At 43.9% G+C, this 24,493-nt stretch overlaps 1 protein-coding gene across 3 annotated transcripts in view; it reads right to left on the bottom strand.

Annotated features, from left to right (window-relative positions):
• Positions 1 to 24,493, bottom strand: part of Fndc1 (fibronectin type III domain containing 1) — an 89,767-nt gene that overhangs the window by 23,559 nt on the left and 41,715 nt on the right. The window contains exons 6-14 of one of the 3 annotated variants that reach the window (XM_031352560.1): positions 22,313 to 22,411; positions 20,324 to 20,441; positions 17,773 to 17,960; positions 16,797 to 16,904; positions 13,413 to 13,601; positions 9,342 to 11,732; positions 7,832 to 7,932; positions 4,765 to 4,876; positions 3,394 to 3,837 (exon numbers count right to left, since the gene is read on the bottom strand). In XM_031352560.1, coding sequence (XP_031208420.1) covers positions 3,394 to 3,837; positions 4,765 to 4,876; positions 7,832 to 7,932; positions 9,342 to 11,732; positions 13,413 to 13,601; positions 16,797 to 16,904; positions 17,773 to 17,960; positions 20,324 to 20,441; positions 22,313 to 22,411 — 3,750 coding nt within the window. The remainder of the gene's footprint in view (positions 1 to 3,393; positions 3,838 to 4,764; positions 4,877 to 7,831; positions 7,933 to 9,341; positions 11,733 to 13,412; positions 13,602 to 16,796; positions 16,905 to 17,772; positions 17,961 to 20,323; positions 20,442 to 22,312; positions 22,412 to 24,493) is intronic. The other 2 variants (XM_031352562.1, XM_031352561.1) reach the window with 2 other exon arrangements.

The raw sequence follows: 24,493 nt of genomic DNA, 5'->3' as shown, positions 1-24,493 counted from the left end.
CCCAGTTAGTCAACCCAGAATGCCTGTATCTTAAGGTGTTTAGATGCTTGAAGAAGATAACCTGGTACCCTGAAAGGCTGGAGACGTGAAAGAGTCTGTTATCTTAGCTCCAGAGGTTTATTACTGAGAGGAGAAGCTAATTCTAGCTAAAACTAAAAAATAAAAATAAAAACTACTGTCCATGTGTGTGTGTGTGTGTGTGTGTGTGTGTGTGTGTGTGTGTGTAGGTACTTGTGTGTGTGTGTGCTCATATGTGTGTGTAAAGGGGAGGAATAAATGCAATAATACACAGGAAACAAGCATGTAATGTATACCTATGGCTAAGGGAATGTACAGCATCCATAACAAATGAGGAAGTAACCATAAATAACAGAGTTGCTGGCATGACCAAGTAGCCCAAGGTTACTCCTACAACATTTCTTGGAAGCAATTTTCAAAGGAAAGGAGGAGACATGACTTAACCAAGGGAGCCAAGAGTTGCATGTTTGAAAAGACGCTTTTAAAGCTGGAACACTGGAACAAAACATCAGGACCTTACAAATGGCATATTCCATAGTCCAATGGCCAGCTGAGGTGGAATGAGGATAGAGTATTGTAAAAGCCCTTCATTGATATTCTTCACTACCGCCAGTACAGGTTCCAAGTCTTGACCATGGCAGCAGTGAACAGTCCAGATCCTAGGCTGAGGGGTGCCACAGCCAGGATGCTGTCTAGGTAGTTTGAGCTGCGTACAGAGGGAGCCACAGTGTATGCACGGCAAATGCATATTCAGGACTGAACTCTACTTAGCGCAACAAAGGAGTTGTGCTAAGGGAACCGGAAGGTGAAAAGCAAAGCTAAGGCATGGATGAGACCCAGGAGTTTCTGTGATTCTGTAGGCAAGACCAGGAACAGGCCTTCCTCCCCTGATACTGGGGCTTTACTGGGACCATCTCTTCTCTAAGAGCCATTGCAACATTAACCGAGCATTCTGCAACCGAGAAACATGACAAGGTGTTCAGTCCACAAAGAACCAGTGTGTGTGTTACATAGTTGCTGAGCAGGCTTTTCTAAAGCAATCTAACTCTGTTTTTCAAACCTCAGGCCATCTTTGCAACTAAGTTTCTACACAAGAGGCAGGCACTGTGGCTGGCTTGTGGTCATAGTAGATCATTATGTCAAACTGGAAACGAATGGACAGAAAGCCATTGGAGCCTACTGTAAGAAACTCAGAAAAGAATAACATATGGGTGTTTGCTAGTGGAGTGGCCTAGTGACACAGAGAAAAAAAAAAGCAACTCCAAAACCTAAAATGGAGGAGAAAAATAAAAAGAATAAACACTGGAGGAGGGGGGCTGAGGACTCTGTATATATCTGTGGTCCTGATGATAGGATATGTTTATGAGTCTTCTCATCCCCAGACTCCTCAGACTGTAGACTAAATACACACAGCTCCTTATACATCAATCACACCTCCGTGAAAGGGTTTTAAATTAAAATATAAAATAACTGATTGTAATGAAAGCAGGAAAGAAAACATTCAAGTTTTAGAGACAGCTGATAGAGAATGAGGAGCACACTGAAGGATTATAAGACTAATGCAGAGTCTGTTAAACATGGTAGGGAGATGTGCCGCTCTTGCCAAATTAAATTTTGTGCCAGACTCTGTGTTTATTTGTTCTTGATTTCAAAACGCTGCTGAGAGGTACATTAGCCTTTGGGTTGGACCAAGGAGCCGGAAGAGGGGATGCAAATGAAACGAACACTCCGCATTGTGGTTGGCGAAAAAAAAAATGCATTGACAGAAATGCTGACAAAATCTATTGGGTTTCATGCCAAATTAAATTCTGCAATAGGAACGCATCAATGAAGGGCCGTACTGTGGGGCCTTTAAGATACAGCCCTAGAGAAGTGCAAAACAGCAGAGATGGAAATCAAACCCTGGGCAAGTCACCCTTTTGTTTACAACCAATTATTACAAAGTTATCTGCCATAGTTCCATCTCTACTTCCAGAAACAAATGTTATCAGTGCATGTAGAAGGGAGAAGTCACTCAAATACTACTAGGAAGTCAAAGGTAAATCGGAGACCAGCGAGACAGCTCGGCAGGTAAAGGCACTTGCCACCGAGCTTAATGACTAGCGTTCCATCCCTGGGACCCACATGGTAGAAAACTGACTCTCACGGGTTGTCTTCAAACCTCCATATGCGTACTTTGACATGTGTACACCCAACATCCCTTACACTAATAAACAAACAAACAAACAGACATGTTAAAAAAAAAGAAAAAAGAAAAAACATTCAGAGTTGTACTCACTGAGTGGTCATTATAAGACTTCTCTTGCCAGGGACTCTCTCTCTCTCTTGGTCTGCACTTCTTTGCTCTCTGCTGTGGACCTTTAAGATGTCAAGTTTTCCCATTAATTTTTCACCTTCCTATGCAAACAATGCCTCAGAAGTGAGTCCTCATTCCGAACACAGTGTTAATGTCAGATTCATCAGGGTTCATCACGTGTGGTGATGCTCTGCAAGAGTTCTAGGCTTGCAAATGCATCCTGAGAGGAAGGGTCTTCAGTCTGTGTTAGACTAAGAGACATGGGCTTTACAGCCTACATGAGACTAGCGGGACTCTGTCTCCTGTGTGTCAGAGGCAGAGCTTCATCCATAGTAGTCCGAACGGAAGCCTGAGCAGAGAGGATGATGATGTGCTGTCCTACTGTGACCTGGACTGTCCGTCGGTGGGAAGACAGGCAGATGTCAGGAGTGACTGGAGAGCCCAGATTAAGCATGGTGAAGCAGAAGACATTGTCTGTTTTTATCCGACGGAAACTCCATGCTCTCAGGAGAAGCCTCACCACTTGACACTGGCTGTCTCCAAAAGGAAAGCTGATCACAGGGAGCTTCACTGGCCAATATACTGATGGCTTTCCTGGAGCTCACAGGGATACTGTTATCTAATGGACCACCAAGTCAGAAACCCATCTGACCTGTTAAATCGCACGATCTCAGAACTGACCTACCAAGATTTCTTCCTCTGTCCCTCTCCCTCTTTAGCTCACTCTCTTGCTCTCTCACTCTCTCGTTCTCTCTTTCTCATGCATGCATACACACATAGACATGCCAACAATACACAGTAGAGTCCCTTGGGAAACATAACCTGAACCAATAATATTGTTTCAGTTGTTAGATAATCAAAAGACACCCTGAATTTTTAAATATAACCTGTGTATATAGTTATATCTCACACCATATTTCTTATTGAGTGAATCTGACAGCCTTGATTCAAGTTGCCCCTGCTTGGCTGTCATTCTGCCCTAGACATCTCTCACCCTTTTCTGTTGGGTTCCGAGACCCATCTCTGTCTTGCAGTATATTAGGTAACTAAGTTGCCTACATTTGAACAAAGCTGGTTACCTTCCTCAGGGTAGCACTCTGGGATCCCATTTGAGCCCAATATAAGGTTTCCAGCTTCATCCTGGTGTTCCAGGGTCCCAGGGGGACAAGTAGGAGAAGGAGTTGTAGGTTCTGGAGTGGTGGTAGTGGTTGTTGTCCGGCGAGTAGCTCGGATTGTAGTTGTGGGTCGCCTGGTAGTGGTTGTGCGGCGGGTGGTAGTCCGGCGGGTGGTGGTGGTTGTAGGCGGCCAGGTTGTGGTGGTCGGCACAGTGGTGGTTGTTGTGGTTGGAGGCATGGTTGTGGTAGGAGGAGAGGTGGTTGTTTTGATCACTTCCAAGCCCACTAAGGGCTTCCCTCCGAGACTTAAGATGGGTTTATCCTGGGCACTGGCCACAGGTTTTCCATGTCTCCCCTGCCCAAAGAGGGGGAGGCCATCGGGACTCACCATAGGCGTTCCTCCCAGATCTGAAATAAAACCAAGTGAGAGATTTGTAGTGAGGTGAAACAATGCAGAGGTCAGGAAGCACAATGAGAATGAGAATGTGTCTTCTCAGAGCTTATGTATGCCTGTGCATTAACCAGCAAGTGGCAGAGGAGTAACTGAGGATATATGTGTCTGAGGTGGTAGTATTGGCTGCTATCCAGAATAGATGGGCCTAGGACACCATCCATCATCCCCTGACCCCTTGTAGAACCATATAAACTCTCATGTCAGAATGGGCCGTTACCAGAGGAAACTCTGTGTTTGCTAAGGGAAGTGGTTCTTTGCTCTTTATTTTTACTACTAGAGGAGAACACATGTTAGGTTGGCCAAGGACAGCAAGCATGTCTCACAAAAGGCCTGAGAGTACACACTTTAAGTTTTACAGGCCAGATGAAGCTGTTCAACTTAGCCCTTGTAGAGTGCAACATACAATAGACAGTGCCTCAACACTACAGAATAGATGGACTACCTAAATAAATGACCCTGTGTCCCAGTGATGCCTCTCTGTATAGATGCCAAAATGTGAATTTCATATGAGTTTACCACACGTCACAAGACAGGCATTGCTCTTCTGCAATGGGGGAAGAATCGTTTTTTAAGATGTAAGAACTATTCTGGGACCATAGGCCTTGCGTTGGTCTGTGGGCTGTAGTTTTCTGGCTTGTGCTCTAAATGGCTAAGTTTAGGAACAAACTAGATTATACATTTCTAGAAGGGGATTGTAGAGAAATAGGTGTGATTAAAACCATGAGGCAAATGTTGTGTTCTGGTCCCTTTGGGGCACCTTCTTCCCACATGGCTGACAGGGTCAGAGCCACTGGCAACCATTAGAAAGAAGAGGCCTGGTGAAGACCAAAGCTATTCCACAGCTCACGTGGCTTTGGTTCGTCGGAACCAGTCTCACTCACCCACGATGGTGCGACCATCTCCCCCGAGTCTCACCCGGAGAGGATTGCCATGTGAGTCTTGCAGGTATCGCCCTTCTGCATTCAACACCAAGCCACGGTCCAGGTCTACAACCTAAACCAAGACAACACAGATGGAAAGATGTGCCAGGAATCCCCCAAGATGTTCACATGTGTACAGACATGCAAGCATCCACGGGAAGAAGCTAGGACATGAGAGGGAAACACTTTTGTCAGTAGGGCTTTCAAGGCCTGCATATTTAAAAACAATGGTACCTCGTAATGTACTGCTCTCACTGTATCACATGGCTTGCCTACATAGTACATATACTTTTTTGCTTATCAAATGTGCAAAAAACATTCAAGGTATTTTTCTGAGTTAAGAATATCATATCTAATGTCAAAACCAGGAACCAATCCAAGGATCCCTCAACTGACAGAAGAGCTTAAATAAATAATGGCCCATCATCCACCAATTGAGGAATATAGGAATCTCATATATATTGATCTAAATTGATGCATACCCAGGTAACAGGACTGATTACTTTGAAAAAAAAATGCAATTTGTATTTAAGTTTGAAATTGTCAAAGACACATGTTCTGAAAATATATCTGCCAAATTATCACCAAGGGGTCACTCCTGAGAACCAGTTTGGAGTAAAGAACATTTGTTTCCTTTCCTTGTATTTCTGAAATACTTTAATGATTGACAGATACCACAGTTGCTTAAAAATAGGAAATGTTTTCATTGTGTTATCTTAAAAATAAATTAAATTTTGATTATTGAATTACTTTTTAACTTATAGAAATAGTATAAAATATAGAATGCATAGAGAAACATTCTATTCTAAGAAATTACAAAACTTGAAAATTCATTCTTTTCCCTCTGAGAAAGAGCTCATGTCTTCCCTGACAGTCCCTTAAGTGTGGTCCTGGACTCATAGTCCCCATCCACTAGTGACTTTCTAGATACACACTGGCCCCACAGGCTTACAGCGATCCCACACTGAGGGACATCTGAAACCCTGTCTCTGCATAACCACAATGCAAAAGAAGTCCTGCTTTAACAGCAAATGTAAGACATTTACTATAGATCCTACCTTCAAATTCAGCTGCAGTCACCTCTCAACACTGTGGCTAGGAAACGGAGTTCTCGGGACTTGTTCTTTTTCTTTTCTTTCTTTCTTTTTTTTAATCTTTTCTTTTTCCTTTTTTAATTAGTTAATTTTTTTCACATCCCAAATGCTGTCCCCCTCGTGGAGACCCTACCGCCATCCCTTCCTCTCCTTCTCCTTTGAGAGGGTGGGGCCCCCTGGGTGTCCCCACACTCTTAGCACATCAGGTCTCTGCAGGGTTAGACCCATCCTCTTCCACTGAGGCCAGACAAGGAAGCCTTTTCAATTCAGAAAGATTTATAAAGTAGTTCTGTTTTGATTTGCATAGATCTCATCTTTAGATAATATATGACAAAAAAAAAATCAGAGGCTCTCAGTTTATTTTTTAAACCTTTTCATTGTAAATAGAAATCTTGACTGGTAATTCTACAGTGAGATTTTTTTTTATTCTTTCAAAGAATATTTTCAAGCCTTGAATATTGTTTTCTATTCTCTGCATTGAACCCACAAAAGTCTCCTAAACATTTATCTCAGCCCCAGGCAAGAATTTAACATATTCTTTGTCTAAACAAAAATGGTATATTTTCAATTTTAGTCAGACATGGGTCACATTCAAAAGATTATATGATAAAATGATCTATTTAGAGGGTTTTTTTTTTTTGGTTTTACTATTTATTTTACAAATGATTTGAAACAACTAACAGAAAATACATATTTTAGAGAGAATCTCTTATGCATGGTGTGGAAGCACCATTTGTCAGTAAAAAGCTGACTGGCCAATGAACTGAGGCAGGAAATAGAAGGTGGGACATCCAGCACAGAGAGAGATGAGATTCTGGGAAAGAGTCAAGAAAGAGACATTTGCTCCAGGCTGCATGAAGCTGAGGACATATAACTAAGCATATGGAAGACATAGAATAGAATAAATGGGTTATATAAGTTACAAGCTAGTCAGAGAATGAGCCAAAGCATTTATTCATAAATAATTAAGTCTCAAGAATTGTTAGTCTGGCAACAAAGAGGCCAGGTAGAAAAGTTAGTGACTACAACATATAATATCTAATTATACACTAAGCTAAAAATAAAAATTAAATGCAGAGAGGAAAGTAAAAAACAACAACAACAACAACAATAACAAAAAAAACATCCTATAGGCTCCAAGTAACTGCTGTGGTGGGGCCACCCATTTATCTTATTTTCTTGTCAGTCAAGACAAATAGAAAACCTCACTGAAGTTTTCCAAGCCCAAGCCTCACTGATCAGCTTCAAGGAACAAGTTAGTTACTCAGAAGAACCAAAGACTTTCTAGACATTGAAAGTAATTATATTCAAGTGCCCTGTAAACAGGTAGTTAAAGCTAAAGATGAAGAAAAGAGAAAGCTTCTATTGTAGAGTGGCCATCACATTTACTGCCTCAGTTTACTAAGTAGAAAAATGTGCCTATTAAGTTCTTAGATGGACAAGATGAGACACATCTATGAATCCAGTGCCTGAGAGGTTGTGAATCAGGAGGATCTTGTATTTGTGGCTAGCTGTGATACACTAAGAGTTTATCAATAAGACAGGGAGGGGAGGGGAGGAGAGGGTAAAGAAGAGGGTAGGGGAGGGTAAAGGAAATGTGAGGGGAGGGGAGAGGAAAGAAGAGAAGGGGAGGAGACAGGAGGGGAGGGGAGAGGAGACAGGAGAAGGGGATGGCTGAGCAGGGGAGGGGAGACAGGGGAAGGGAAGGGAAAGGAGAGGAGAAGAGGAGAGGGAAGAGGAGAACAGGAGAGAGAAGGAAGAAGAGTGGAGAGGAGACAGAGGAAGGGAGGGAAGAGGAGGGGAGGGGAGAAGAGGGAAGGGAAGGGGTGAGGAGAGGAGGGGAGTAGCAGACTGCTTTGTTTTGGGCACACAGTATCCATGGTTTTGCTCTTCCTACCAGGAACACCAAGAGTGTGTAACAAAGTTTACCCTACCCACTTTGTTCCTTGAGGACCATTGATAATTCTCTGTCCGTTTGGTTTTCCAATACTACCAGAAGGTATGTTCTCGTCAACATTTGTTCTTCCATTATAACCTACACAGCAGAGAAAGGGGAAGAAAAAAACAAGCTCCTGCTACATTAAACCTTCCTGGACTATTGACTTCACACTGTAATACAAACACTTCATTCCCAACAAATACAAAACAGAATTTCAGCCATCAGCATCTATGTGTTAGATAATAAGCTTACAATGTGACTTCTACATAACAGTAATGTCTATTGGACAGTCAAGTGACATTCTGACAGTGCTGAGGGATAGAGAATGTGCCTCCTAGGTATCTTAGGACATGAAGTTAAGACCTTAGTAGGTCTAGTTCCATTTTCACATGGACATTGAAAGAATGGGAAGCCATTGGAATGATGAAGATGAATTCTGATGTAGTTTATTGTTTTTGTTTTTTTTTTTTTTTTTCGAGACAGGGTTTCTCTGTGTAGCCCGGGCTGTCCTGGAACTCACTCTGTAGACCAGGCTGCCCTCGAACTCAGAAATCCACCTGCCTCTGCCTCCCAAGTGCTGGGATCAAAGGCATGCGCCACCACCGCCCGGCTGATGTAGTTTAAAATCCATCAAACAGGACAGCTCTTTCCAGCTGACTCCCATCCCAGGTCTCAGTGGCTGAGTAGCCGTGTGGTGTTCTCCCAGCATGCTGGGCTCTACAGTACAGCTTGAAAGTTATTTAGTGAGTTGTTCCTTTTGGGCTCTTCTAAGGGACATTTGGCCTTTGTTCTCACCTGGGAGTCTCTGTGGTCCAGCCTCACTTCAGGAGGAAGTATTGGGGTTTCTGACAGCACTGCTGATCAAGACTTATCTCACTGCTTCCCTTAGAAAGCAAGACTGTGCTGGGTTCTACGACATGCAAGGGACTGGTGAGCAGGACATCTATTAATGTAGTCATCGCTTAACAAAGTCTAAGTGGAAAAACTATCCCAACATGAGACAATGCATCAAGCAAATTAACAAATGCTGCCAGGTATGGTGATTCAGGCTGCAGTCTTAGCACTCAAGGGGCTAAAGCAAGAGAACTGTCTTAAGTTTGAGGGCAACTTGAGCTATAAACAGTCTGGAATACAGAGTGAGGCACTGTCTTGAATGAATGAATAAATCAATGAATGAATCAATCAATCAATCAACCAACCAATGCCACCAGATCCTAATACATTTGTTGAAGATGTTCTAAGAAACCCCAGTTATATGCAAGATAAGTGCAAGGTGCATACACACATATTCACACATGCAGATATGCACATACATCCACATGTTGTTTCCTTAAATATGTGAATAACCAATACATACATATCCATATTACATATGGAACAAGCAGAACTAAACTAAAAACAAGCAAGCAAAAAAGAAAAAACACTTTCAGAAATTGTGACAAACATTAAGCACTTTTTAAAAAGAAATATAAAAGGTTGGGTTGCCAAAGGTGAGAACCAGTTACCTGGTGTAAGCACAGGTCTCTGTGGAGGCTGGCGTGAGACTGGCGTCCGGAACCTGCGCTGCATCCGCTGCCGCAAGGAGAGCATTGGTGTCGTGGACGAGTAGCTGGACGGGGCCCGGGTGGTATACCTTGGCCAGGAGTGTGTGCTTGCAATGGGACTTGAAGTGGCGGGGTTTCGAGGCTGGTACCGGGTAGGTGGGTGTGAGGCTCTTGGGGGACTGCCTGCTGATCGCCTTCCAGGGATGGTGTTCTCTTCCTCCACAAGTTGCCCAACGGCAGCCTTGTCTTTGTCAAGGTTCCTGTCTGCATACTTGTCCCGGGGGGAGGAGGAAGAAGGCCACTTTTTAACTGAGGTAGACAGAGAGTCTTCCTTGCCTTTTAAAATTCCTTCATTTTCCTCTTCCTCCTCAGCGAAGACTGATTGCTGAGATTCAGGTGGCAGAGGATGCTTGGAAGGCAAGACCTTCTTCACTGGTGTGGCCTGGACCCCAGCCCTGCTAGGAACTTGAGCCCGTGGGTGGGTGCTGCCAGGCCGGATGGATCTCTCAGAGGCTTCTGCTTGGCTGGGCTGAGGTCTGCTGTCACCGTTCCCAGACTGGGAGCCCATCTGCTGAGGTTTGAGAACGGATGAGGTGGTATCCTTGGCGCGAGCAGAGTGGGTAGGAGCCCGGGAGTCTGGGTCTTCAATTTCAGTGCTGTTGTCTTCGTAGCTGCTCTGGGAGCCCTCATTCTGATTCTGGGGAGCCGAGGGGAGCACCCTACGGGAGTTTGCTGCGTGTGGGCGATCAGGCCCTGTGTGAGCAACAGACAGCTTGGGCTGGGAAAGAGACCGATCCTTGCTCTGAGAACTAGAGAGCTCTGAGCTGCGACCAGGTGCCATTCTTCTGGGAACAGTGGACCCAGGAGAGGGCTGTTGTGATCTTGATGCTGGAGGTCTAGCAGGGGACAGCTGGCGGCTGGTGGATGATGGGGGTGTTTGAGGAGCACCCTCATCTGTGCTTTGTTGAAAGCTTTGAGCTGCTCCAGCCGCTTTGGAGTTTTCTGGGGTGGGCTCCTTCCCGGACAAGCTGGCCCCTCTCTGGGGCCCTCTTCTCAGAGTGTCTGAGCCCCCAGAGCTTGGGTGCCTGGAAAAGGAAGGTGTACGATCGTTGACCACAGTGGCTGGAAGTGGCTCTTCATCCTCACCATCTCCATAGACATCAGAGCCAGGCCTAGTGTGGGATACCGGCAGCGAAGGAGCCCTGGTGAGGACTTTGGAGGCTGAGGTAGACTGAGGAGACCTAGAGGGCTGAAGCCTTGGTCCGCGGAGTCTGGGAAATCTGTTTGGATTTCTGCTGTGGGCAGCGAAGGGTTTATTCCGCATCAAACTATAGTGTCCCAAGGCAGGCCGGGTCTGTTGGGTCTGAACAGTAGCAGTAATGTCAGCTTGCCTTCTGGTGTCTTCGGCAACTCTGTCACTATCCGCCCCACCATCAGAAGTGTCCTCTTCCTCGGAGCCCTCTGCCAGGGCAGAGGGATGAGAAGAGCTGGCGGTTTGGGAAGGCGTATGGGAACTAGAGAGGTAGGCATCCTGCCGGTCCTTCCAGCCCCTAGAAAGTGGGAATCGAGAGGATCCTCCATGCAATGGAAAATGTCTCGAAGGTTGGGCTGCAGCGCTGGAATCCTCCTCACTGGTGGAAGAATGGGACTGTCTCGATGCAGATGATGATGGTGCCTTTGCACCTGGGTGCACCCGGCTTTTGTCTCTGAGCATGTTAGAAGCCGCATGGCGGCTAGGATCAGAAGTTGGCCTGGACTTGCCTGGATTCTTGGGAGATGACTGGGAAGAGGCAGCTTTAGGGTCAGGGGATCCTGCTTGATCATACTCATTTTGGTCCACAGAGTCATTGTCTATAGAACTGAGCTGGTGGTAGGCAGAAGAAGCTGAAGGTTCAACCCTTGGACGAGGATGGGGGCCCAGTGAGGGGCCACGCCTGTCCATCCCTTCCTTGCGGGGCAGCACTGGCAGGCCAGTCCTGGCTGGAGTCCTACCAGGAGCCAGAACCCCATGACCAGATCTACTTGGTACCCTCAAGGGTTGCTTCTGGTTTAGGGTCTCCAACCGTGATGAACGAGGATCTTCAAGGGAATCCAGTTCCTCCTCGCCTGTGACTTCTGTGGACTGTGGATCCAGCTCTCCCATTTTAGAGTGAAGCTGGGTTTTCCCGGGTACCACACCATCAGTTCGGATTTTGTTCTTTAAGTCCGAGAGAGCATCCTTGACATTTTTGGCTGGGGGAATGTGTTCTGAGGAAGCTGTAACTTTGGGAGCAGGGGAAGAAGGCTGCTGAGGTTTCTCAGGTCTCCCGCGGTCCCTCCCATTAGGCTGGGCACTGGCCTCAGTAGAACTGGCTGAAACATCAAAGGTAGAACATTGAAGGATAGACATCAGAGGAGATTTAAGAGTAACAACCATCTGATGTGGATGTGTTCCAAGTTGCTCACTATAATTGATCACTTTTAACTCCTTAGAACATTATATGTTCACATTCCCAATTATAACATTCTCTTTTAAAAGTTCTATTTTACTATAAATAACAGAGTTCAAGAACATATGTGTAGATTGAATCAGGAAATGCCACAATTTGTCATTTGAAGAAATTCTGGAATGAGTGCTTAGATATAGTCAGCCCTCTGAATCTACGGAGTCTGCAGCTACAGGTTCAGCCAATCTTGCCTAGAAAACGTCTGAGGAAAAAAATGTGTCTGCTAACCACTCACGTCCCCCTAAATAACACAGTGTTTCAACATTTGCCTTCCCACAGCACTGGAGTGTAAGCTAGGGGTGATTTAAAGTATATGGGGAAATGAAGGGTGAGGTAGTCTACACCAACAGTTCTACTTCATAAAAAGAGGATCTGCAAAGTTGGTATCCTTGGTGGTATTGGAACTAACCCCAAAATACTAAGGAATGACTATGAGTCACTGGTTTTGTAAGTGCAAAATCCTAAGTGGGGCTTTTTGAAACTAATTTTTGGTACATTGCCAATGTAGGATGGCTGTTCTTAATGTCAAGTGACCGACACTTAAAGTTAGCAGAATAATATATGGAACGTGCAAGTGAACATGCAGGTGAACTGAAGTGAGCACCAAGCTTTAAACTCTGAAGCGTCACAAAGAATCCCTGTTTCCCACAAACATACTTTCGCTTGCTTCCTCTCTCTGGCTTAAAGTTTCTTTCAAAACGGATACATTGTATCCCCCCCCCCCAAACACAGCTTAAAGATAGAGCCTTGAGTCAGCAAAATAGTATCTTAAACATATCCTGTGATTGGTTCTGTTGTGAGTGCAGAACTAATTGAGGGAAGAGATATTGTATTGGAAGGGAACTTATATAGCAACAGGAGGACCTAGAGGGAGCAAGCGTCTTTTCCAGTGTCTTTCAACATGAAACTGTGGGCCTTCACAGCACACAGTGGAGGGGAGAGCTGTTCATAGCCAGAATAAATGTGGACTCAATAAAAGAAGCATGGTCCACACACAGTCCACTCCATCTCTGGATCATCATCAACTTGTTGCCTTTAATATTGATCAGACAAACCAGACCAGTTGAAAGTCTTATGAATAACGTAGGATTCCAAAATAACAGAGAACAAAGTGAACCTCTTTCAATTATTGCAGTAGGGGCTGGCTAACAATTAAAATGTCAAATTAGCCTTACAAAATGTTTACATATATTTCTTCCTAAGCCCCAAATTAAATACTAATACCAAAGTAATCATATAATTAACATGTCAATAATACTGTAAATAATTATTAATACCAATCAGAAGAAATATTTTAATCTTTAGAAAGATTGATTTTCAAGGGGTCTACAGAATATTTTGAAAATAATTGTGCAATCTTTGCCCTGAAAAATCATCAACTGAGCATTTCTAAACTCAGAAGCATGAGTCAAAGTAACACAAAGCAAATAGCAGGAATGCGGGCAGGGCGGAGGGAAACCCTGAAGGAGCGGGGCAGGAAGAAGAAAAGCATGAAGGGGGCGGGACAGGAACGGGAAATGGGAAAGCGTGAATGCACGATGCTTACTTGTTGGTATAGCGACAATGAAGGCTTTGGAGTGTGGCCCCTGGCCTCTCCTGTTTGTGGCCCGGATTTTGAACAGATAGCGTTCCCCAGGCTGCAGACCGTCCACGAGGGCAGAAGTGGTGTGTCCAGAGAAGGTGAGGGACTTTGCTCCAAACGGTTTGAGAGCCGGGGCATATGAAAGAATGTATTCTGAAATGATTTGGCAGATGGTTGGAAGGAAGAAAATGAAAACGGTTCTGTACCCAGCAGATGGATGGATCGTACACACAGGATGAGTTAGGACACACACTGCTGAAGCTGACACCCCAGTGATGCTCACCTGGCCAACAGCTGCAGCAGAACAGGGCGCAAGGCAAGCTCAGACCCATTAGAGCCCCTGGAAGTTAAGTTCCAGGCAGACAATTGCTATTTTAAGCAAACTGGAGCACACAGGGTGGGCGGTTATCTTTATAAAACTGACCAAATATGTTTACACTATTTTTTGTTTGTTTTTACACTAATTCAAAATTTTTTTCTATGCTGACTTTAATATGCCCTAATGTAAGAAACTAAGGGGCCCCCAAAGTGCTGACTTCCAGGAACTGGTTCTGAATAAACCTCTCACATCAAGTTTAATTTACCACATGGAATGACTTCTAGTACATTAATTCAGAAAAATGCCGTGGTTTGCATATAACTTCACCCTTGTGAGAATTATAAAAGTTCTTATTCACCCTATACTGAGACAACTATTTCACAGTGTTTAAAGCTGTGAAGAAAACTCACTGATGGAGCTGTGCAGTCTCTAATGCTTTGGTCCTTTGTCAGCTTGTCTATAATCACATAAAGACCTTAACATTTGAGAGCCACAGACAGCCGAGTATAAGGAGCAGTTTCTTTTATTGCATGTAAATTTTTATATTTATTTACATTTTAAATTTATTCCTCATTTTGTTTTTTTTTTAATTAAATATAAGTACATCATTTTCCCCTTTCCTTCTTCCCCTTCCTACCTCTCCCAAGTGCTCAGTATCAAGCTGGTTGTATCTATATATTTAGAAATATATACACATGTATAGGTGTGCAACAATGAAAAACAAAGGCATATTTCACAGTGGGACTTTAATAGTCAAATAACTCTCCTTGCCTATTCTCTCAATAATTTTTTTTTTTTTGGTTTTTTGTTTGTTCGTTTGTTTGTTTTATTTTTTGAGACAGGGTTTCTCTGTGTAGCCCTGGCTGTCCTGGAACTCACTCTGTGGACCAGGCTGGCCTTGAACTCAGAGATCCGCCTGCCTCTGCCTCCCAAGTGCTGGGATTAAAGGCGTGCACCACCACTGCCCAGCTTCTCTCAATAAATTTAAGATTCAAAACTCTTACCAAGTTGATAGGAGGATAGCCTCAGGTAAAAATTTGAATTTGAATTACAGAAAAATCAAGCAATTACATGAGTATGGGGGGAATCCTCCCTTTCCCGAAGTTCTAAGCTTTAAAAGGTACACCAAATCAAGAAATCCTTCAGCCAGAAGGGCCTTGGAATCACCTGCTGGGGAAGTGCAACACTCTTTGCTCATAGAACTGGTCATTTGTAGTGACCAAAAGCATTCCTACTTTTGAGATCCTTTGCTACAAAACCTTGTCATTACTATTGCTTAATGGATGAAGTACATCTGCAAAAACATTTAACCATATCAATATGTGCACCTTCTTACTACGCTTTATGTTTCTCTGACTTATAAAACACCTCCCCAATAATTATGAATTTTAATATCACAATTATTCCCATATGGAAACTAAGCTAAGATATATAAATCTTCCACTTATAAGAACTGAGGGGCTGGAGAGATGGCTCAGTGGTTAAGAGCACTGGTTGCTCTTCCATAAGTCCTGAGATCAATTCCCAACAACCACATGGTGGCTCACAACCGTCTGTAATGGGATCTGATGCCCTCTTCTGGTGTGTGACTGATGACAGCGACAGCATACTCACATTTATTAAATAAATAAATCTTTAAACAAAGAACTCAGTAGCTCTCATTATTTCTGGTGATATTTAGCTGGTGACCCGTGGCTTCCTTCAGCATTAGATTTAAACTAAGAAGTAGGACAGAAAGAGGATGATCCGAGCGAGTAGCATGGAGATAAATTCACTAGATGGGCAGTCTCTGACATTTTCAAGGACTAGAAATCTAACTAGGCAAATAGGTGTCTCTGTTTCCTTTTCAGAGGTCCTTCCAGCACTGTAGCCTTAATACACAGGAGATCAGTGCTCATGTTGTGAAAATCGAGACTTAAAGGGGCCAGCTAAATACATGTTCTAGTCATCTGTTTCTGGACTTATTGCTCTGTGAGAGTGGGGCACACTAGAAGAATAAAAATCCATTCTTTATGAAAAATGGGGAAAAAACCATTAAGTACAGAAAATGTCACACCAGTCATCTTTATGAAGCCCATTGTCCTATGAAAAGACACACTACCTGTGAGCCAAGTCAACTCACAGATGAATGCAGAAATGAACCAATCAATAGTTCCCACCAGGAGATTCTCATGGGAGACTGGAAGTGGCAGTCTGTGTTTCTCCAAGCTTAAGCAAACTGTTCATAGGTTTTAGATGTATTGGGCTTAAATCTGCCTCCCCTAAAACTAGTGACAATAAAAAGACTCCTTTCTTTAAGTAAAGATACCATCTCTCCTACCATAGGGGTACACTTGTGGGCAAAACCAGGTAAAATCCAACATGAAAATGTCCGGATTCCTGAAACTTTTCAAAGCCCTTTAACATTGAAATGAAAAGATTTCAGTGTTTAATTAGCAGCCCCAACAGACAGACTACTTTCAACCTGTACTTATCTCCTTCTATTTCTATTCTTTTAAAGTTCCAGAAATTTTTTTTTTCTATTTTTTTTTATCCTTTCCTCGACTCAAATAAATCAATACAGGCTGAAATTTAGGGAACAAATCCATGTTCTGGAAATCATGATGTAAGGTTTTTAGCCCCATTAAAAGCATCTAAGGTCTCATTAAAGATCTTTATGGTACTGACAGACCCCTGCTGATTTCTCTTTTCAGGATCTCACAGGCACGATGGAATGCTCCAGAATTAGCACAGGGTTTAAAAGTTATGACAGTCCATGGTGCAGTTAAAAATAACTCCAACATGGCTGTCCTGACCATCATGCCTACAGGAAGATGACAAGAATAACTGGCAGGTGACTGCCTAGCTCTCGATAACATCCACCGCCCGTCACGTCCTCTGGTTGGTTAGCACCTGGTTAGCACCTGGTTAGCACCTGGTTAGCATCTTGTTCACCTCACTATGCATGCCGTTAGTCTGCTTTTCAGTCAGAGTCATCCAAGTAGCATATCTCAGAAAGGCCACTTAGAGGGTAAGGATGAAACACCCACCTTTCACTTTCCCCTCGGACTCTGGCAAGGCATCCCAGGATACAGTGACAACTGTGGGCTTGCCGCTGACTGGCCAGACTCTCAGGTTCTCCGGTGCTGTGGTGGGAGCTACAAGATGACAGGGAATCAAGCATTTCACAAGGCTCTCATGACCTCTGACAGGCCCCTCATACACTATACACTGCCTACTGAAGAGGTGCTGTGTTTGTGTTGATGACACACGAGAGGTGGTTCTACACTAGCTTTTTGTAGGGTGGCTTTTGTGGCTTGCACCAGCTCCTTCAGCAAGTTCAGAAATATCTAGAAATAGGCTTTTAGGAATTCCAATTTTTTTCATCCAGTTAAATATTGTGCTATTAAAAGTTCAAAATCTGCAACATCCCTCTAGTACAACATTTATTGCTGTTTTGTTGACAGGGCCTCACTATATTGCCCTAGCTGGCCTAGAAGTCAATATGTAAAGCAGGCTAGCCTTGGACTCCTATAGATCCACCTGCTCCTGTGTTCCAAGTGCTGAGATAGAAGTCATATGCTGCCATATCCAACCTAGTGCAACTTACAAAGATGTAGTTCTAGCTGCTATTGAACAGCAGCCTTGGTTACAGAAAAGGTTTGCTCAGGAAGACTATAAAACAAAAGCTAAGCCACCCAGGGTCATCTTTAGCCATAGTAGCAACGTATGTATGTTACACGCTAGAACTTGAAGGGTTTGATATGTCAGAAGACCATTTCGGTAGAAAACAGAATGTCAGAGTACAAAGCATAAACCAAACAAAACTGCTCTTTAACCATTCCTCCCTCCTTCTCCCTCTCCATCTCCCCCTCTCTCCATTTAATACTTTTAAACCCAACTCTACTTCTAACTACACATACAAACTTAACTACTACTGAGACTTTAAAGGCTGTGTATACTGTGTGAGCTGTCAGTTTAGGAGTGATCCTCAATTAAAACCCTAAGGCCATTTCAGACACAAACCCGATTCCGGCGTTCTTTGGAAGACAGATGCACTCCACTTGCCATCTCGTTCACCTTGTGAAATCCGGACCGCGAATTCATACATGGTGTCTGGGATCAGGCTGTCCACCAGGACACGCCTGTTAGAGACTTGCTTGTAATCCCACCTGGCCGACTCTCCCTTCTCTCGGTAGCGCACAGTATACTGTCTATGAGAAAACGCAAGACGACAATCATCCCGAGGACCTGAGTCTTCACAGTTGACTTCCAGAGTCATCGCTGTTCATCTTTCCCCTGTAAGTAGTGATTCTTGAAAGCAAGCAGGGAGGTTTGAGGAGAAAATTGTAAACTTTTGACTATGTCATTGGCTTTAAAAATCTGAAGCCAGGATCCTGGCAAGTGTGTGTAAAAACAGACCAAGAAATAGAGTATATTTCTGTCCAAGACTAATAATGTCCCAATGTTCCAAAGACCAGGATGACAAACAGAAGGGGTAAAGGGAGGTGGTCAGAATTTAGAAACACCTAATTTCTCAGTGGTGTGTGTGTGTGCACAGGCTGAAGAATGCGATGATATCAAGAACCAGGACTGTTTCTCTCTCTGCCAGTCTCTCATGCACAGGCACATTCACTCAAAGCCAAAATCCTCATTTCATGCTTAACTAGACATGCTCTACAGACTCAGGAGAACAGGAAACATGGGGTCTTCTGTAGACTTATGGCTATGAAAAGGAACAAAACTCTACAATGGAGCAGGCCAGAGTGGCTGGGAGAGGATTCCAGTATGATCCCCTGGGAGAGAAACAGCAAAGTACTGACTCTCAAATACCCCAGACAGTAGATATCCCTGACATTTGAGGAGCAGCAAACCCTGAAGACTGGACCCCTGTTAATACAACTTCTCTTTATGGTTTCTCCCCAGTAGAAAGCATTTGGGCATTAAGAATGTTCTATTGGGGATCTAGAGAGAGTTCAGCTACACAGTACTTGCAAGATGAAGTATAAAGATCAGTATATGAACCAGACTCTTCTGATTCATTAAAAAAAAAAATGGCATGGTAGTACATGCTTGTAATACAAGTTCTGAAGAGGCAGAGACAGGGCATCCCTGAGGCCTGCTAGTCAGCCAGTCTAGCCTACTTGGCAAGCTTCAGGCCAGTGAGAGACCCTCTCTAAAGGACCATAAATAAAAAAAGACAGAGGATACCTGAAGAGCAACATTTAATGTTGACCTCTGGCTGCTGTATGCACATGTACATGTGTACACACACACTCACATGCACACATGTGCTATTCATTATAATTAGTAAGTCAGGAGAAGATATCAGTTGAATACATGGCACAACTATGAACAAAGCAGTTCTGAGGAGAGTCTAGCTTCCCCTGTTTTTTCCCTAAGATGTTGGAAACCAAAGCCTAGAGTCAATCAGGACCACTTCCTGTTGGGGGAGAGAATATGAGTAGAGATGACACAGTGACTCTTCTGAACCCTTAGATAGAAGCATGTGTCATCCTACCAGTCATCAGAAAGGCTGTCCTGTACCTATTAAAGATCGCACTTTATATACTTTTATAATCTGAGCACTATATTTCTTTTATTTCAAAGTATGTTCCACTTTCCTGCTGTAAATAGGTTGTGAACTTAATACATGATAACCAGGTCACCAAATATTTGGCTTCTTCTTAGTTGTATAAATAATCAAGTCTTTGAACACACACAAAAAAACATTTTAAATTTATATTAACCAGTTTTTATACAATGTGGAAAACCATAAAATTCACATAAAGATTATTCTAACCTGATAAGATTGGTTATTTTTCTGTCTGTTGCTACTACAAATGGGTATAAAAGACAGAACAGGACAACATCATGAGCTAAGGTAAAAGAGGGTGCTCTTTATTACACAGAACCAAGGATAACCTGACATACTTCAGAGATCAGCTAATGTCTACTGAGAAGCCATGCATATGACATTAGACAAGCATCTACTTCTCAACATAAAAATCTATCTTGCCTTGACTCTTCAAGAAGACTCTTTCCACAGTAAACTCTTCACAGAGGGAAACTACACAATTGAGGCAGGGGAAAAACAAACAGGGAATTTACACACACAAGACAAAATGAAGCAGATGAAATATGAAGTACTGTCCTGTGAATCACCCTCCAGGCCTTATTTGACTTGCAGGAAATTAGTTGCCACCAAGTACTGTACATCAACAGAAAAAGAGGGGTCAGCACTCACACAGTAAAGAAAATAAAATCAGGCTGGAAAGATGGATCCATGGTTAAGAGCACTAGGCTCTTCCATAGGATCCAGGTTTGGTTCCTAGCACCTGCATGGTGGCTCACAGCTACCTGTAATTCCAGTTGCAGAAGATCTTATATCATCTTCTTCCTCTGTGGGCACCAATCATGCACATAGTACACATATACACATGCAAGCAAAAACATTCATGCACAAAAAAGTAAAATAAACAAGTCTTCACAAAATTAAAAAGAAAACCACCAAGTTCAAGTCCAGAGAAGCTGTCCATCTCACACCCAAAGATAAGAAATAAGCGTACATGTGTACCTTGATGCAACAACTCTCTTCTGTTTTTCCACAAGAGGATCCACCCAGGCCACGAGCACGGATTGAGATGACATGACCCGGACACTAATGTCTTCAGGCACATCCAGCTCATCCTCTTCTGCAATGACAGTGGATGCACAAAGGGCTCCTCTTACCACAGGCTCTGCACTGACTTCCTCCAGCCAATCCCTGCCTAACTTCTAGTTGTTCATGCTTAACTTAGGTAAGATGAGATGAACAGAATGCTAAGTGATTATTTTGTCTGCATAAAGTGTGTGTGTGGGGGGGGGGGGGACTCTCCATTCTTGCTTTTCCTAACCATAGCCTGGGAAGCAAGGAGTTCACCTTAAAAGCTGCCTGAGCCAATTTGCATGCAGAAGGGTGTAAAGGGGCTGCTATGCCTTGGTAAAAAAACAAACAAAAAACAAAAACCAACACTACAAGAAGCTCAGTGTTTGCTCATTACACTCCTCAGAAATAATGAAATTTTTATGAGGGCATATGTTTGAGGAAATAAAAGTTTACATTGTTATTCATTAGAAACCATGATGTCAAATTAAAATTCTGCTTTAAACAATGGTTATGAATCTCATAGGTGTCAATGTTCTTCATATTTTAGAGCATGTGGTTGAAAGGCAGGTTAAATGTTATATTCAGATATAAGGTTTGCCGGTTTCTTACTGAGATTTATTTTTGTCATTCAAAAGTACAGTCACAAGGCTCACCATCTTATTGTGGTTTCTAACAAATTAAGATTTACAAAGTGTCCTCAACTATGCTTGCAAGTTTCTTTGTTGTGTTGTTTTGGTTTTGGGTGTTTCGTTCTTTTGTATGGGTCAAAAGAATTCAGATTTTCCCTAAGTGGGGGACACTGGAGTGGACCGTTGTCCCTCTCTCTGGTGATCATCAGTGACTGATACAAGTGAACAGCCTCAGGTGGGACCTCTGTATGCAGTGTGGAAAAGCATAGTAGGCCCCACTCTGCATCATGACTGCACTGCAGGACTGTGCTAGGGTCTCCTCATGTCTGCTTAATTTTTATGTCAACCCAACACAACCTAGCGTCACCTGGAAGAGAGAGCCTCAGCTGAAGAACTGCCCTCCCCCGCCAGATTGGCCATGTCTGTAAGAGATTATCTTGATTGTTGATTGATGCAGGAGGGCTCAGTCCAGACCCAGACTGGACTATGGGTGGCATTGTCCCTGGGGAGGTAGGCCTAGGCTGCATAAGAAATCTAGCTGGGCATGAGCCAGAGGATAAACCAGGAGCAGAATTCCTCCATGACTTCTGCTTTAGTTCCTTGCTTCAGCATCTGCCCCAACTTCCCTCAATGAATGGCTGATCTGAAGTATAAGATAACATAAACCCTCTCCTCGCCTAACTGCTATTGATTGTGCTTTATCACAGCAACAGAAAGGAATTAGAACCCATGGACATTTGTGCCCAGAAAAGTATGTATAATTTGTAAATATTATGAGTGATGTAAAACAAAACAAAACAAAACAAAAAACAACCATCAAAAGAGGTGAAGAAAAACACTTCAATAAGTGCACAATGACTGGGCGACTAGTGAACCACAATTGCATGTTTTCATACTTCTCTCGATGCTATCACATCTGCATAAAGTGAGCTGAAAAGGTGTGTGTGCCTCCTTGCTGCCCCAACACACCTGTCTTTTCTCCTGCTTTGTTCAGTGCCTTCCTAGGGACAATTAACAAATGGACCAGATTGTCTTTCCATGGAATGATGCCTCACTCCCTCTAACACTGCAAAGCTGTGACAACTGTACTATAAAGCTGTCCCTAATTCTCAGTGAAACAGGCCTCCCATCTCTACCCATGAAAGAAACATGCTTACCTACAACTGTAGTTCCCTTCATTCCCCTTGAAATTCACCAGTCCCCCATCCTGTCACAGCCAGCATCACATGGAAAACAACCTTCACACCAGACCATGGTTTCACCAACTGCATCATCCTTGGAAACGTACCTGCATGCTTGCGCTTTGTGAGGGCAGCCCTATAGACAGGCTGACTCTGCCCCTGGGAGTTCGTGGACTGCAGGGAGACCACATACACCGACTCAGAGGCTGTGGACCAAAGAGCAGGACATGGGACAGTGTCCTCATTCCTCAGTAGCCTATGTGCCCTACAGCCTATGACCCCTCCCCTGATCCTCCCCTTGCCCCAACTATACTAACCATTTCACAGGTAAGTCTTCATCTAGTCCTTATGCCCTGCAGAGAGACCCCTATCACTGTCCTTGTTTCATGGGCAAGGACAGGCTCAGAGGGGTGAGGTGACTGCCAAAGTCATAGAGTAATTTGGCCTTGCAACCACGTCTACCATGACTTCCAGGCCCCAGCTTTTTAATAACTTTCAGATGGGGAAGGAGCAGACCATATGCAGCCATCACAGAAATACAACTGAAAGTATCCAACAGTAGGCACACACTTCTCTCTGTGCCTTCACCAAGGATACTGGGTAGAAATGCAATCTCCAAACTGACACCAGAATGACTACCCAATGAGCCCAGGACACCCCACACACCCCATCCATGCAAACCCTGGCTGATTCATTTCCCAGCCTCAAGTATATGCAGCAGAATTTCTTCACTTCCCAGCTGGCCTCATCCTGAAGGTCTTCAGACTTCCCTGTCTTCTGGGTCTGATTGCATTATCTCTTGTAATCCTGACACCCTTCCACTTCTACATTGCTGCCCTTCTCAGGGATTTCACTGATTCAGAAGGTCACCAATAAAATGTGTTTAACGATTGCCTAGGGGTGGGACTCCTTGGTGATGGGACTTTAAGCCAATATCTAAGGCTCCTCAGTGTGTGTCCATTTCCAAGATACCCCATGGCCAGTAGCATCGCTGTGGTAAACAGTGTTAAGGTCCTATGCAGAATAAATCGCAAAGACGGGCTTCCAGGATAAAGCAGACCGAGAGAGTTCATTTCACCCTCACCCTATGCCAAGTCCTTCTGTTTAGACCTTCTCTTTACAGGAACTCACCATGGGAAGCCTGCAAGGGGGCTGCCCTGTGAGAGATTATACCAGACCTAGAGCTCATGTATACCTTAGGTATAAATTAGGTATGTCTTAGGTCCAAATTTAGGCAGCAAAAGATCAAGATCAAAATCAGGTGAGCAGAAGTGTACTACTGAAGAGATGAAAAACTTGCAAGCCTAGTCACGTGGGTCAGTCATGCCAAATTATGTTCTCATGCTTGGTGTGAATAAGACCCAGGAATAAAACGTCCCACCTGAACAATGCTCTTCCACAGTATCAAACATGCAAAGAGAGTCTCTCGTCTTTGGCTGGAGAGCCGCTGGGTCGAGTTTGATCCCTATCATTAAAGAGCTGAACAGCATGCATGATTAGATCATCCAGCAATTGGCAAAGGGGCAGCCCAGAAATGGAGCGCTGAAGGAACTCCGGATTTTTCTGTGGTTCCACACCACCAGAAGGGAGAATGTAACCATCTGCCCCAGGATCTTCACCAGTTCAAGTCTGAGCAGCTCACATTGCAGCATGGTCCTGGGAGCCAGGACTAGGGGTCCTGGGGACTATAGGACTGTCTGCCTAGACTCTATAAGAATATATACTTACGCCCTTAGCTGGTGAGTTCTCCCACCAAACCAGCAATGCAGACTAGTAGGCTTTCTTCCCAGAACTCTGTCTCCCTGGAAAATGCTCTCACCCAGGGCTGTTCCCTGAGCTCAAATCATGGTGCCTCATGGCCTGGCTATGAGTCTCCCCTCTACTTGTTCGGACCCCATTCCCAAGTCTCTGCATCTTCATGTCCCTCACTTATCTTGGAGAACTTACCTTTTATGACAGAGGTGCCAAGCAAGAGGTACCCACACTTCCTTCCCACACAGCCCAGGCCTGTGAGTACCTCCTTGTTCTTTCCCACCCTAGCTTCTGACCCCAACAATGCCAATCCCCACTTCTGGCCTCCATGCCCCCAAGTGATATGAGCCTCTGCCTCCACTGTCTACACCATCAGGTTTGCAATGACATGAGAGGCAGCCGATTACACTTGAGTGAAGAGACCAGATGTTTTACCAGAATCTTTTGAGTAGGCCCAATAAGCCATAGCCTTATTGAGTCCATAATGAATCTTGACCCATTAGGAAATAAAAAAAAAAGCATGAAGCATGGGGACC

The sequence above is a fragment of the Mastomys coucha genome, unplaced genomic scaffold (assembly GCF_008632895.1).
Source record: "Mastomys coucha isolate ucsf_1 unplaced genomic scaffold, UCSF_Mcou_1 pScaffold5, whole genome shotgun sequence".
Taxonomy (NCBI): Eukaryota; Metazoa; Chordata; class Mammalia; order Rodentia; family Muridae; genus Mastomys; species Mastomys coucha.
The sequence above is the reverse complement of the archived record's forward strand: the minus strand, read 5'-3'. Positions and strand labels throughout refer to the sequence as shown.